Here is a 14,001-nt window from a genome sequence, read left to right as displayed (position 1 = left end):
CTTCCAGGTATCGGTCGAACCATAAAATTTTTGTCAAAACTTCAATACTCAAAATTTTACAGAACAGAACAGAAATCGACATAGGATTACTTTTTTTAATTTAAGCCCTCGTTGATATAATTGCGCCTACCTAAGTATGAGTCTTATTGTTTGTCTCAAGCCTGAGTTTGTTAACCTATACATTCAACTATCAGATTTCATTTTATATCATCCACTACGGTCACTACTGAATTAATATGTTCACTTTTTCTACTTGAGAGACCAAACCACAAACGTTAATTTCTCTGAATCTTTATATTGTTGGTTTAGCGAGCAAGAAAAATTAATTAAATCGCTTTTTTGCAACTCCAAATGCAAATTACATTATCTCTTCTAATCTAAAGCAAAAATAAAGTTCAACTCTGAACATTTTATAGCTGTGGACACCGGGAAAATGGAACATAAAAGACGAGCACAAATTACTGTCTGAATTAGGAGGAGCGGGCACCACTACAGGACAAACAGGATACTACGATACCCATGGAGGTTTTGGCGGTGTTAATAACGTAAGTTCTGCGTCAGATATCTACGAGACCATAAACACAATGAGCCAAGCGTCGTCGCAGAATCTGTATACGCCTCCTTTGGCTGGTTCATTGGGTAAGAACTCTTTTAACATAACTATAGTGTAGGTTAGTTTCACCATATATTTAATTATAAAGTAGTTAGCTGGGGAAAGAAAAATTTTTATTGAACACCAACTATTAACAACTATGATATGTTATAGTTTAACAGTAACATACATATAAATATGGTAATTTGTCTATTGCACTTCTCTTCTAAATAAATTCTCATTAAAACATTCACAAGAAACTACATATTCTGTAGAAATATAAGAAAAACGTTAGCTAATAATTCCAAATTACTTGAGAATCAATAGCCATCAAGTTCTATGAAGCCGTATAGTAGATTTTTCTAAAAATTACTGAGCTACAGCCGTATTAAAAGCATATTCGAATTTACAATCAAATTTTCTAGAAAGAGCTTTTATTTTTGTTATATGTCATACATTTTATGTAATCTTGGTGAAGACAGACATTAGATTCTAACATCTAAACTAAATATAATTTAATCAGAATATCTAGATTTTTAACAACTCACTGAACCAAATATACAAAAACTAAATAGAATATAGAGATAAAAATGTCAAACTACGCATACTTTCAAAAAGTAGCATTTTTACGAATGATCGTTATATGCCATAAAAATTTCGATTTCCAATCGAAAATTATAAGTTTATTGAAAATATATTTCCTTTATAGAATCCGAAATGAAACTTTCACAAAAAATACTATATTCACTGGTGGTGGTATAATATCGTATCTTTTATTTGTTGTAATTAATGCAATATGATATTAGGTTCCAATTCATTAACACCTCTGGCTCCAATAACAATGCACGAAATGAAAATAGAAACCTCGAGGATACTGGATCCATCAATGTCTCCTTATCATTCCGGTAAGTACTGATAAGGACATCAGGTACACTATTCCCTGGTGTTAGAACTATTCCTTTGGTTGAGGTTTTATTTCTTCAGTTTGGTGACACATATTTCCGACTGTAATTAACTAAGTAGGTAGAACCCATATTTAGGTCTTCACAAAAGCTCATATGTCATATCTTCACGTTGATACAAAACAAAGCATTTTTAAAAACAGTACCGAGACCAAATACGGCGAGATCCATCCAGTCTCATTTTCTGAGTCTTTAAAAGTAAAGCTTCCAGAACTGTTTAATTTATATAGTTTCGTCTTCACACTCGAGAAGAGACATATGTTTTCAATTTAACGATTTGGAGACTTTGCCTAATCTCGTCTCGTGTTAATAACATCGAAAATATGTAGTTCTTTCTAGTATTCTTTGTTGTAAGAGAATTTGTACTTGAGGGTAAATAATGAGCTATAACTTATCATTGCTTTCTAATTATGAAGTTTTACTTTCTTTTGGTGGTTAAATTCTTGTTACCTCTTTCAAGTCCTTTTTTGTCCAGATGACAAAAACACTTTGAAAACTGAATTATCCGTAAATCAAATACAAAGCTTGAATGATTTTTTCATTAACTGAAATAGTACATATCAAGTATTTGAATCAACTTTCTGAATATCATTCCAATTAATACTAAGGATACAATAGCTTAAACAAAACAATTATTATTCGACTTTTTATTTCAAGTATTTCCAGTTTGTGAAATTTGCTGAATGTGAAGAAAATTCATCTCATATCTTGAGAACATGATACAACTCAAAAGTTGAAACAACAATAAAATACTTCATAGACCTTTCCAGTTTATTTTAGTTGAGTTTAAATATATTAAAAAAGTTGGTCATTAACCAACAAAGATAAGTTCATTCGATTCTGTTGATCAAGTATCACCCATGAACTGACCTCGTTACTTAATTCTTTCCTGTACGCAGTTTTTTTTCCACTTTTGAGTGTTATTATTTTTTGAGTCATAATAGTGCATACCATCTCTTTCTTGGTCTGCCCTCTATCTATTTGCAGTTTCATATCCAATTCTCTATTAGTTATTTCTCATTCTCTCTCAATTGTCAGCATAAATGCATGTCCATTCAATTTAGAGACCAATAAAAATTGGGTTATGTAAGAGCGATTTATCTAATTCATATTATGTTTACTACTATCACATTAATTATTCAATTGAGTTCAGCTTGATGACTAATACATGGTTTTCGTCAGGACTGATTCAACTAATATGGCGAATATAAAAAAATTTAGAATCCATCTTAGTTAAACAAAAATAATGTGTAACTTAATGAAGTTACTCTCTGTTTACCTGAACAGCGTGAAGCATTTGCTCTGAACTGAACGCCCAAACTATTTTCAAATTTCAAATTTGTGAACATAGAAGTTTGTTATTAGAAGCCGGTGGCAATTTAGAAATTGACTGAGTTAGTTGTTGATGGTGAAGGTTTAAAGGAAGCAAGTTTATGCAAAAATGGAAATCACACGTGAAGGCTTACGTTGGATGATTTTTCTTGATTTTAAAAAAGGTCTTAGTCAACAACAATACATAGAATTACATTTGTCATCTTTTGGTAATGAAGCACTATCAGAAGAAGACTGTTTATAATTGGTTTGCAGAACGGCGTCATAGTCTTCGTTAGTGATGAATGTCAAAAAGGTCAGACAAAAACGATTGTCATTCCGAAGAACATCGACGCTGTACACAACGCGATTAAAGAAGATCGGCTAGTGACATACAGACAGATAGATGCGTCTCTTAGGATATCGCAGAATGCAATACAAGTGATTTAACATGAACTTTAAGGTATGAAAAAGATGCAATCCGCTCACCAGCTCCCATAAAGTACGTCGAACAACTGAATATTTGACGGAGAAAATCGTCGAATTAATTTTATTATTATCGTCTAATGACTTTTCCTTGTCCCTCACTGTCAAACGGAAGAGGCGCGGACAGCGATTATCATTACCTCAAGAAGACTTTCAAAAACACGATTCTATGATATCAGCTTCAGAGTAGAAGAACTGTTTCCAAAATAAGTGTTAGCGTATGCAAAAATGTATACAGCTAAAGGACGAATATTTCGAAAAGCAATGAAACACTCAGCTTCGAACTTGTTTGTTTCTGTTTCACTTTTTATAGAAACTTAGAAAGCAAACATCGTTTTGCCAACCCAAATCCACCCATTCAAATACCACCGAATGAGATAAAAGCTAAAAAATATAGATCATTTCTCGACTAACAAAACATTTCATCGTATTTTTTTAATATTTCAAGTAATTAAGTAATTGTGAACTTTCCAAACAAAATGTGGAAGCGGGTAACTAATAATTTCAACAATTTTTCCACGTGCTAAGCCAGCAGATACTCCAAACTCACCGGTTACATACCTCTAAGATACATAAGAGGACTGTTACTCTAGTTTTGAGATATTGCAACACTGATGTGACCATGTCAAATCTGAGATTGCCATCATGAAGTATGACATTTTAATGGTGAACGTAATCAGAACGTGTTATCATACGAGTGAAAATTAAGATCTTTATAAATACTTGAAACATTCATATTGGTAAAAAAATTCTATTTTCATATTCTATTCAATGTTTTCATGAAATGACTTTCTAATAATTTCGACGTGGATTAGGCCAACAGCAGTGTGCCGTTCAACTCGCTTCGACTTCGACTAGGTGATGACGCATATCTCTAGCCACCGTGTGTTCCTCTGGTGTCCTGAAGTCAATGGAGGTCGCACTTCGTTACAGTTCAATCATGGATCTATGTATACGAACCCTAAACTAAACAACAATCCACTATATGTGTCTTTCAAGAAGAACCAAATCCAAAAAAAATTGTTCGCGTACAAAGCATTTCGGAGCAAATGGTCGCCATGTTTTTTCAGAATAAGTGGACATGTCGTCACCATTCCAGTCAATTCTGTATTGGTCTCACACATCATTTCATACAGAAAGGTTTTTGAGCAGTCAATACATATAATTTATGGGTAATCCGTTCTACAGTCCTTGTTTGCCACCAAATGATTTCAATTTTATTCCCGCAGATCAGAAATAAATTGCGAGGTCAACGTTTTTCTACACCTGAAAAAGCGATAGACGCGTTGAAATCACTGTTTATGAGGTAACTCATAAAATGCTTCAACATAAGGTTCGAACATATGGAAAAGTTTATTGATTTTAATGGAGATTATATTGAAAAACAACAAAAGCATATTCAATATTTGTTTATATTTGTCTCTCTCAAAACATGAGTAGTAAACCTCGTACCACAACAAAATGTGTACGACCTAAAATATGCTCAATATCTATCCTATTTAAATGTGGAAAACTTATTCTTGCACGATATATAAGAAGAACTATATACAATTCCAGTTACATCTGAGAATCAGATAATAAATAAAAGCAGAATATTGATTAAAACATTCTATTTATCATCTATAACGTCAACAGTAGTTATTAATCATTAACAATAGACTCAATTAACGATTTCACTAGTGTGAGAATTGATTTATTTTTGTATTTTATTATATTATTATAATAACTGAAACTATGTTTTTTTCTGTCATTGTTTATTAACGTTCTTGTATTTTATAAATAAATATTGTGTTATGTGTTATTTGTAAACGTAAAAATTATAATAAAGATGATCATATTTAATAGTACTTTATGACTAAGGTTGGAATTTTACATTTCATTAAGAATGTAAGCAAATTTTTGGAACAAAATCAAATACGAATAAAAGAGCATTCCCACAATTGTTTTGTTGACGGAAGAAAAATGATAAAAGAACTCAAGAACTTGTATAAAATTTATATTTTCAATTTAGAGACTTCATAAAAGAAATTCAAATTATTTAATATTCTTCATTGATTCTTAAATTCCAATAATAATAACAAGAAATTATTATTCATGTCTTGAATATTCAGAATATTCATATATTACGTTAGTCAATATCGGACAATACTATGATAGAGGCAACAATTTTTTCAATAATAATTTTATTTAATGCTAATTTACCACCAAAGTCCTTATTCTTTGCTATTTCAACTTTTTCGTTTATTAAACTATTATTTATTTTGTACGTACGTCGAGAATTTATCCAAGAAGTGGGTAAACTGCGAGTAAAAAATACAATGTATTTCAACCTAACATTTTTTATCTTTAATTGTGAGAATTTTAGTATAAGAATAGAAGTGAATCATCAATACACATTTTTCATTAAAATTATGGATTTTTCCATTCCTCTATACAAGGTACAGCTAATAAATAACAATGTTTTATTCTAAATTCACATTCTTCCTATATTCCATCAACGCTCCAAGAAAATCTTTTATTATTTAAAACATTGTTGGAGGTTTTCTTCCAGCAGCTTCTTCAAGAGGCGTACCACTCCCTTTTCTGCAGCTTCAACAAACTAAATCTTGTTTTTTAATATTACATCCGATATGTAACGTGATATCTTTCGTTCCAATAAGTTTGGGTCTTTTTTAATGGCATCAAGTATCACTATAAATATTTTTGCAAGCTTGTTGTTACTGAATTGAAATAATTTTGGAGAAAATATTGAGCATAAAAATTATTGTTCGTTAAATTCTTTATGTGATTTTGGCATACGCATCTTTATCAATGTCTACAGTTTTGGCAATCACATAAATACCAACTATTTTTGTTATTCATTTTTGACGAGCGCCCGGGTAATTGAAAACATCTCGACTATCTTTAAAACTCTTACTGCTAACATTCGTGTCTCTACTGTTATATATAATATTTTTGTTTTGATGTTAATTAAGGCTACGGCTATACTGATTTGTTTCAATTAGCGAAAAGCACCGCATTTATTCCAGAAATATTTACTGTAACAGCGATCTGCCGTATTCGCGCTTCTTTGGTAGTATCGTCATTCTCTTCATTTAATAACGTTTTCTCGTATGTGAACAATTTTTAAAGTTATTTTCTTTTGTATTTGTTGTTGTTGTACTGTTACTGAATTGATTACATATCTAACCAGCGTCACAATTCTACTTTTTGTGTAATTATATTATTGCTGCATCATGAAATAAACAATGAAATTGTCAATTATTGAACTTCTGCCAGCACCTGGACTAGACACGCTCCTGCTATTTGCATGTCTTTTATGTTATACTTGCATGTATTTACGTTTATTTAGAGTAGTGATTATGTTGTTTACTGTGCTTACATCATCTATCATTGGGCACCCTAATCAAACGAGATGCTAACTTATTAGTAATTGTAATTAACAATTGCCCACTAAATTCATTTGCTAGTTAACACATCTACTTACATTGTTCATATTACCATGGCAAAAATATCTACTAATAATATAATGCTTTTGGATATTTGTTCTTAGATTGAATTGTATCCATTTGATTAATATAATCAGAATTATTGTACCAATTTGTTATTGGTATTCAAATGCCGACATAATTATTTCAGCCTCATATTCAGTCAAAATGGTTTATAATTCACCATTTTTGCTATAAGTAACTGCTACATCTATTCTTTGTTTGGACGTATATTCAAACATGTCAGATTATTTCAGATACTACCACAAATTTTCTCACACATTTCCTGAATTTTATTTTTCTAAAATCGGTATGTAAAATAATTTTAGTTGTGTGTAAGCTCAGTTAGTATATACTAAAATTTGATTCAAGCAATAGATTGGTTGCGGTGTAATTATTATTACATTTTTCAGACAACACATGATAAAAATAATTTTTCTATATTCCTCATTTGTCATATTGTCTTTCAAGCGTTTACCTTGAAGTTGAAGAGTTTATTTTCAAAAGACAGGCATCTGCTAGATTTCTGTCTGCCTATATTTATCTAGAATGGGTTTATTGGTTTAAAATGCTAGTAGATGATTAACTTATTCACATTAACGGTTTGTTGAATTGAACAACAAAAACGAAATGAAATGCTATTAGATATCCTGTGCTTGAATAAAAAATTTTTTCATCAGCTAGAAATACAATCAAGAGATAGTGAAACCATTCTCAATGTACCTGGAGAAAAAGTAGAGGATTTTCAAATAACAAAAGGAAAGAACAAAATATTCTTACAGCGAAGCAGCTGCCAATTAAGCTTGAAATTAAAAGCTTTTACAATTTGATTGAGCTTTAAGTTTGAAAAACAAAACAATTTTAGAACCTTGGAACAGAATTAAACTCGATTTACATCTACAAAAATAGGTTGTAGGTACACATTGAAGCTATGTTAAGTTTGTTAGCATCTATTCACATCCAATTTATCAAGTTCACATTTTAATTTTGAGCATGATTTTGTTTTATTTATTTAATTTATAATTTTGTTTTTTTTGCTAATTTGGTTTTTGTTATTGCATGCTGTAGCTGAAACTAGTTCTCCATACAGTGGCGTTGTCGGTCTGGGTGCTGCTGTGGATGGTTCATCACCTGGATTACCGCTCGCGTTACCCGCAGAACCAGGAAGTCAACCCGCGTCTCATACAGGATCACCTGATCCAGCGGCTTTAACAGTGCTCCAGCCTTCCAATGGAGCATCTCAACATTATACGACGATGTTGCCCAATTTTGGTTACTCGACCACAGGTAAATTTAATTTACTGACGATCAAAAAATAATTGGATTAATTCACGTGATACCCGTATTTTGCATCGAACTTTCCCAACGGGTCCACAGCCTTCAACTATCAATATTGTTCCTGCTCCAGTAATAATTCTAAATAACAATCTGGAATACCTGAATATGTATCCAAGATTTTTATCATGAACGTAAACGTTAATCAGAGATAACACTCACTCATGCTATGTTACCAAATGTTAATATTAATTAATATGTTAACCATACAGACAATACCCGAAAATTCTTGATACATTTTATAGGGCTTTACTTTGCTTCCCTTGTTCAATATAGATATTGGAGTAATATCTGTAATAATATCAAAACGTAAGCCCGTGTCTTATTTCCACCAGTTAACTTTACACTTTATCACACCATTTTTACACTCATCACAACAAACATTTTTTAACTAATACTTCACTTGAGATATCATTTCTTCGATGCCCATATTGCTTGGATCGTCCGCCGGGTATCTTCAATATTAAATTAACTGCTCAACTCTGAGCTACTGCCTTGTATATAGAATCTTGCAGTAATTCTAGAACGTTGCCCAAACTTTATGTCTAGTAATAGACAACTTCGGACTAGAAATTTGTGTTCAGTTACAGTTAACTTCTCTTTCCGGAAATATCTACACCATAGCTCTTGTTTATCCAGTAATCGATGGAGCCATCCGCCATCTTTCATAGCTTCCACGACATAACATTATACTCGGCGTCGTGGCTGTGTATTTATCGCTACATAGTTTCCATTACAGCAAACCAATTGCTGCCCATGCTTAGGTTTGCATCTATTTTGCTAGACAAGTAGTTTAAGTAAATTATTAGATGATCAACATTCCTTCAAGGAATCCACTATTCATTTTATTAATCGCCTCACTTATTTACATCTCGAAAAATATTCACAAATTATTATCTTAAAAATTTGAGAAAATTCCTATCCAGATGATGAATGAATTATTGATTACACCGGAAACAAAAGTTATAAGTTATAATATGTATGGTATAAAATATTAAACATTTAGTAATATTTGAAAAAATTCTGGGATTCAGTACTTACTTATCCGCATCCTCTTCTACCATGTGTATTGACAGGAATTTAGTAATATCGAAATTAATCAAAATTCACTCCAATCGTATCCGTTATCCAAGTTTCTTTTCATCAACTTCAATAAAAGGTTTACATTCTCTAACGCATCATTGACCTACTCATAATTAGTTGGTCAATATTCTCCTGGGACATATGAATCTATGCCACCTCTATCTCTCTTGCTAAAAATCTGGATTCTGAAGTGTTCCGTGATGAGGTTTCAATAGTTCTTGGATGTATTAACTTGTATTTATATATCTATTATTCGAACGATTCTATACAATGTTTTGTATGTTCTACTAATAATTTCAAATACAATTCCAAAAAAATACAATCGACTGACATGATTTTCAAATTGAAAGAGAAAACATCAAAGTACTCATTCTCACTCAACCATCACTGATTCATATACAGACCTGGGTTTCATCACTGAAGATAATAGACATTCCTGATTTGACGCTAGTCGTTTTTGGTACTACTCAAGCCTACCTTTCAATGTTAGTTAGAAGTAACTCCAATTGAGGTTACTATGGTAGAAGTTCAAATCTTCACATTTCAAATATTCTTCCAAATGCTACTAACCACTTAGTTGCCATTGGCAGCGTCGATAAGAAACAATCTCTTAGAGATAATTTTGGTTATTACTAAAACTATGCCCTTTGTTCTTCTTGTTCGCTTTTTAATAGTATCATACATGATAACATTTGAAAATATTATACAAACTTTGGTTTATTTTATCAGCAAATTCTCGAATGACACTCATGCTCTCTGAGGACCAAAAAATTCTTTCCACTGCTTCCAGAACTATTTAATCAATGTATCTTATTATTATTGATTATTAGTTATATTACATATTACATTGATTATTCGGCCAGTGTACTTGGAACTGGTTCTATTTTTTGGAAATTAATAATAGTTACAATGGCGTCTTTCTAAAAACTGATAATTAAATTATCTTATTCGATATTTCAGGTTGCGATCAAGATAACTAAATTTGTTTTCGCTTATCATATTAAGGCATAATTTCTCGACATTAGTATGAAGAAATTCATATCAAAGTATTTTCTTTAAATTTTTTAACACCAAGAATTATACATATCACACTAAGATAGGTTTGATGGAACAATAAAAAAAATAAAAAACTTATATCTATTTTTACTATCTTTACCTGTGCAAAATTACTTTAAAATGTAAATCCACGGTCTTCTTTACTTTACTACATGTTTTTATACAAAATCTCTACAACTTATGGTTTCCTAAATATACTTCACATTCATCAACGTACGTAAAAAACTTTTAAATTAATATGATATTTACTGTTTATAAGGGTTTTAATTATTTTAATTCTCTATTAATTGAGTGTTACTGTTTCTTATTAAAGCTTCAAACAACAAAGAAGTTTCATCGTTTTCATCAAAGTTCAATAGTTTTGAATTTACATTTTGTTTCAGCAGGGACTACGATGGTACCAGGAACTGATTACGCTTACAGCACAGCCTACAGCCAGTATGGCGCGGCATACGGCACTTACGGATATGGTAGTGCGTCTAGCGGGTTACTCAGTAAGTAAATAGTGAGTATTGTAGTCATTTTGGAAAAACTTGTAAAGTTTCTAATATCTATATTCAATTAATTAGGTATTTAAGGTACATAAAAAAGAAAGTTTATGGTCGGATAAAACTGTGATAATTCATTTTACTGCAAATACATTAATACATTGAAAATAGGATGAATAAATACAGCACATCAACAATTTTTTGTATCAGTATCTAATTGAACTCTAAATTAATAAACCCAATATATTCAATCCTCATATCATTTCTTATACTGATTGTTCCTAAATGGACTATAAACCCTATTCTTCCACTAACATGGAGGCGAATTTTCATCTTCATCTGAAAGTTTGGCATCATGTTTATTATCAACTACAACGGCTAGATAGTTTTGATAACGATTAAACCAAGTCAATAATATGAATAGTAAGTATTACGGGTAGAAAAGTGAAAGACGTTCAGAGCTTTGTGAGCTCACAGTTTTGACAATTTTACAATACCTTTGGATTGGCTGCCAAATTTTTCAGTTTTAACTGACCTCTGTTTATTTATATTTATTATATATCGCAATTACATGCGATTATGCGAAGCATTTAACTTAGAACATGCAGGACAGTGATCGAGACCGTTCTTACACTATTTTATTCTGCCACACAGGAATTTGAAATTAATAGGTTTCTCCAACCTGCTAGTCTGGTCGGTTCTTAGAACGAATATTGCAAGCTTTTAAATTGCTATCAACCAAGTAATGGAAAGACCGTCCCAGAAACTGTTCACAAACGATACCTAACTCGGTTGGAACACAAAACAGAATCGTTCGTGTAATGGTAACTGCCCGATTGGAAAACGTAATCTCTAAATGCGCAAAATTGTCACAGGACGGTTTTTTGATGGGTTGGAACGAACCTTATACATTTGAGAATTAGATTGTGCTTTATACTGTACCTTAATTTGAAAGTAAATACATTCATGTTAAGACAAAATCTAATTGAATCTAATCCACTCTGTTAACTTCTTTAGCAATAATTTACAATTACTTATCAATTATTTATAAAAGCAGAATAACTTATCTATATTATACTGATATCCATTTTGTTTCAGATAGCGCGTACTATTATAACAACGATATTACCCCCAACGGAATCAACAATAATGAACCAACACAGCTCGGTTTCATAAACTCAAATACAAATACAGACCAAAGCAGTCGGAGTCCTCTAGCGGCGACTAGAGCTAATTCTTTGGCTTCAGCAAACTCTCCTACTGAAAGTGGAAGCGCCTGTTTGAAAACAGAGAACATTTTTAACCACAATGTAAACTTAGCTTAGGTTATTCGCCGCTAGCTGTTACTAGAATGTAGAATGGGATGTCTATTTTATTTCGGTTGGATTGAATATAAAAATACAAGGGTTTCAATTTGATAAGATTCATGACTGTCGATTGCGAAAAAGTTTATGTACATATTTTATATGAATAGTACAGTATCATTTAAGGATTGCTTTTACCTAAGTGTCACATAAAAATGGTCACTGATTTTATATGTTCAAAATAAATAGATCCAACACATGATAAATGATCGAATCTATACTTATGATAATAATACCAATAGAATGTTTCCAAGTCTAAAATCGACAAAATCCGTATGAACAAAGTACGATATGGTTATAAACTTGCTTATTAGTTTGAGAATTGACCATAGTAAATTTTAATGATAAAAACCAACTTGAATCTAAAAAATTTAGCAGTTTTTGGTATTTTTCCAACTTTTATTTTACTACTGTTTCCAATTTGTATGCTTGACATGACCTTTCGATACTGATGCTCTTCTGAAACAACATCTAATCAAAAATAAAATGACGTCCTATAATCAGAAAAGAAAGAATGAGTATAAATGTGGAATCGGTACGGAAGAATAATGAACGCGTGTAGATAAGATATTTGTAGTATTTGTTTTTGTAAAATTACTTGTGTTTAGATAAATTGAAATCATGAAAATACTTATTGTAAAATATACATTGGTCTCAGAATACTACGAAGAATCTATGTTATTTATTTACACTATAATTTTTAATGTGTTTTTATTGTCTATAGTATATTTTATTTTATCATATTTTAGCGACTAAGATACACCAAAGATATGTTTTATTATATTTTATTTGTAATCGCACGTTATCATATCAATTAGACTAAGAAGAAATAAATTTCAGATTAAGCAAAATATTGAATTGAATAACTTATTTACACTTTTTTTCAACAGTTGCTATTTAAACTTTGAGCTATACAGGGTGTTTCGTAAGTAATATAAAATATTGTACTAGGCGCAACGTCACTTCAATTTAGGACGAGAATTTACTATAAATATATGAGATAAGTTTTGTCATTAATGCGATAAAGGGTGCTGAATTGTTTATAATAAATGAGCTCTGACTGTAAGTGAAATTTATTTATCCAGGTGACGGTACTAGAAGTAATACGAAATGATATGGTTATTCTATACACCAAGTGGCATTTGAAATAATGTTGTCATATGCGGTTTCAAACCTAAGAACTAACGTAAAAACAATAAATCTTTATCATGCTAAATCGAAGAATATTATTAGATGACCTAGTCATGTGAGAATTCCACAAATGACTAACCAGATTTTTCAAATTATTGACCCGCATTCAGAAACGAATATCCGAAAAATTTCTGATGAAGCTAATGTTGGTAACATAATTATATGGAATATTCTAAGAGATAATTTATTGCATCCATATCGCGTTCAACTCAATTGACCTACTCTCTATCCGCTCCGTAAACAATATTGCCAATGGAATAATTTGAATAAAATTTCAAACAATTCTAATTTTTATTCTGTTTACATATGAAGCCAACTTTTAAAGATATGTTATTATGAATTTTCATATTGACCACATATGGGCAGATGTAAATCGACATGCAACAGTTGTAGCACGGTTCCTACACTACTTTTCTGTCAATGTTTGGCTTAGAATCATCGAAACTTATATAGGAAAATCTTTTCCTTCTGCAAGGTTGACCAGTCAGACATGTCATTTTCAAGAAAATAAACTTCCAGTTCTTTTGGAGGATATATATCTTATTATTACAAAGTGCATGTGGCTCATACATGACGGTGGTCTACATTTTGCAGTGATTGTACGCGAGTTTATAAATAACGCTTCTCTAGACCATTAGATCGGAC

The 14,001-nt window shown here is 31.3% G+C and overlaps 1 protein-coding gene across 1 annotated transcript in view; it reads left to right on the top strand.

Moving 5' to 3' along the window:
- LOC130440642 (paired box protein Pax-5) overlaps nt 1-13,564 on the top strand; it is a 99,526-nt gene extending 85,962 nt beyond the window's left edge. The window contains exons 7-11 of the mRNA XM_056773900.1: nt 417-639; nt 1,399-1,497; nt 7,908-8,126; nt 10,700-10,807; nt 11,900-13,564. Coding sequence (XP_056629878.1) covers nt 417-639; nt 1,399-1,497; nt 7,908-8,126; nt 10,700-10,807; nt 11,900-12,126 — 876 coding nt within the window. The 3' untranslated portion in view covers nt 12,127-13,564. The remainder of the gene's footprint in view (nt 1-416; nt 640-1,398; nt 1,498-7,907; nt 8,127-10,699; nt 10,808-11,899) is intronic.
- Nucleotides 13,565-14,001: the final 437 nt, after the last annotated feature.

The sequence above is a fragment of the Diorhabda sublineata genome, chromosome 2, assembly GCF_026230105.1.
Source record: "Diorhabda sublineata isolate icDioSubl1.1 chromosome 2, icDioSubl1.1, whole genome shotgun sequence".
NCBI lineage: Eukaryota > Metazoa > Arthropoda > Insecta > Coleoptera > Chrysomelidae > Diorhabda > Diorhabda sublineata.
The sequence above is the reverse complement of the archived record's forward strand: the minus strand, read 5'-3'. Positions and strand labels throughout refer to the sequence as shown.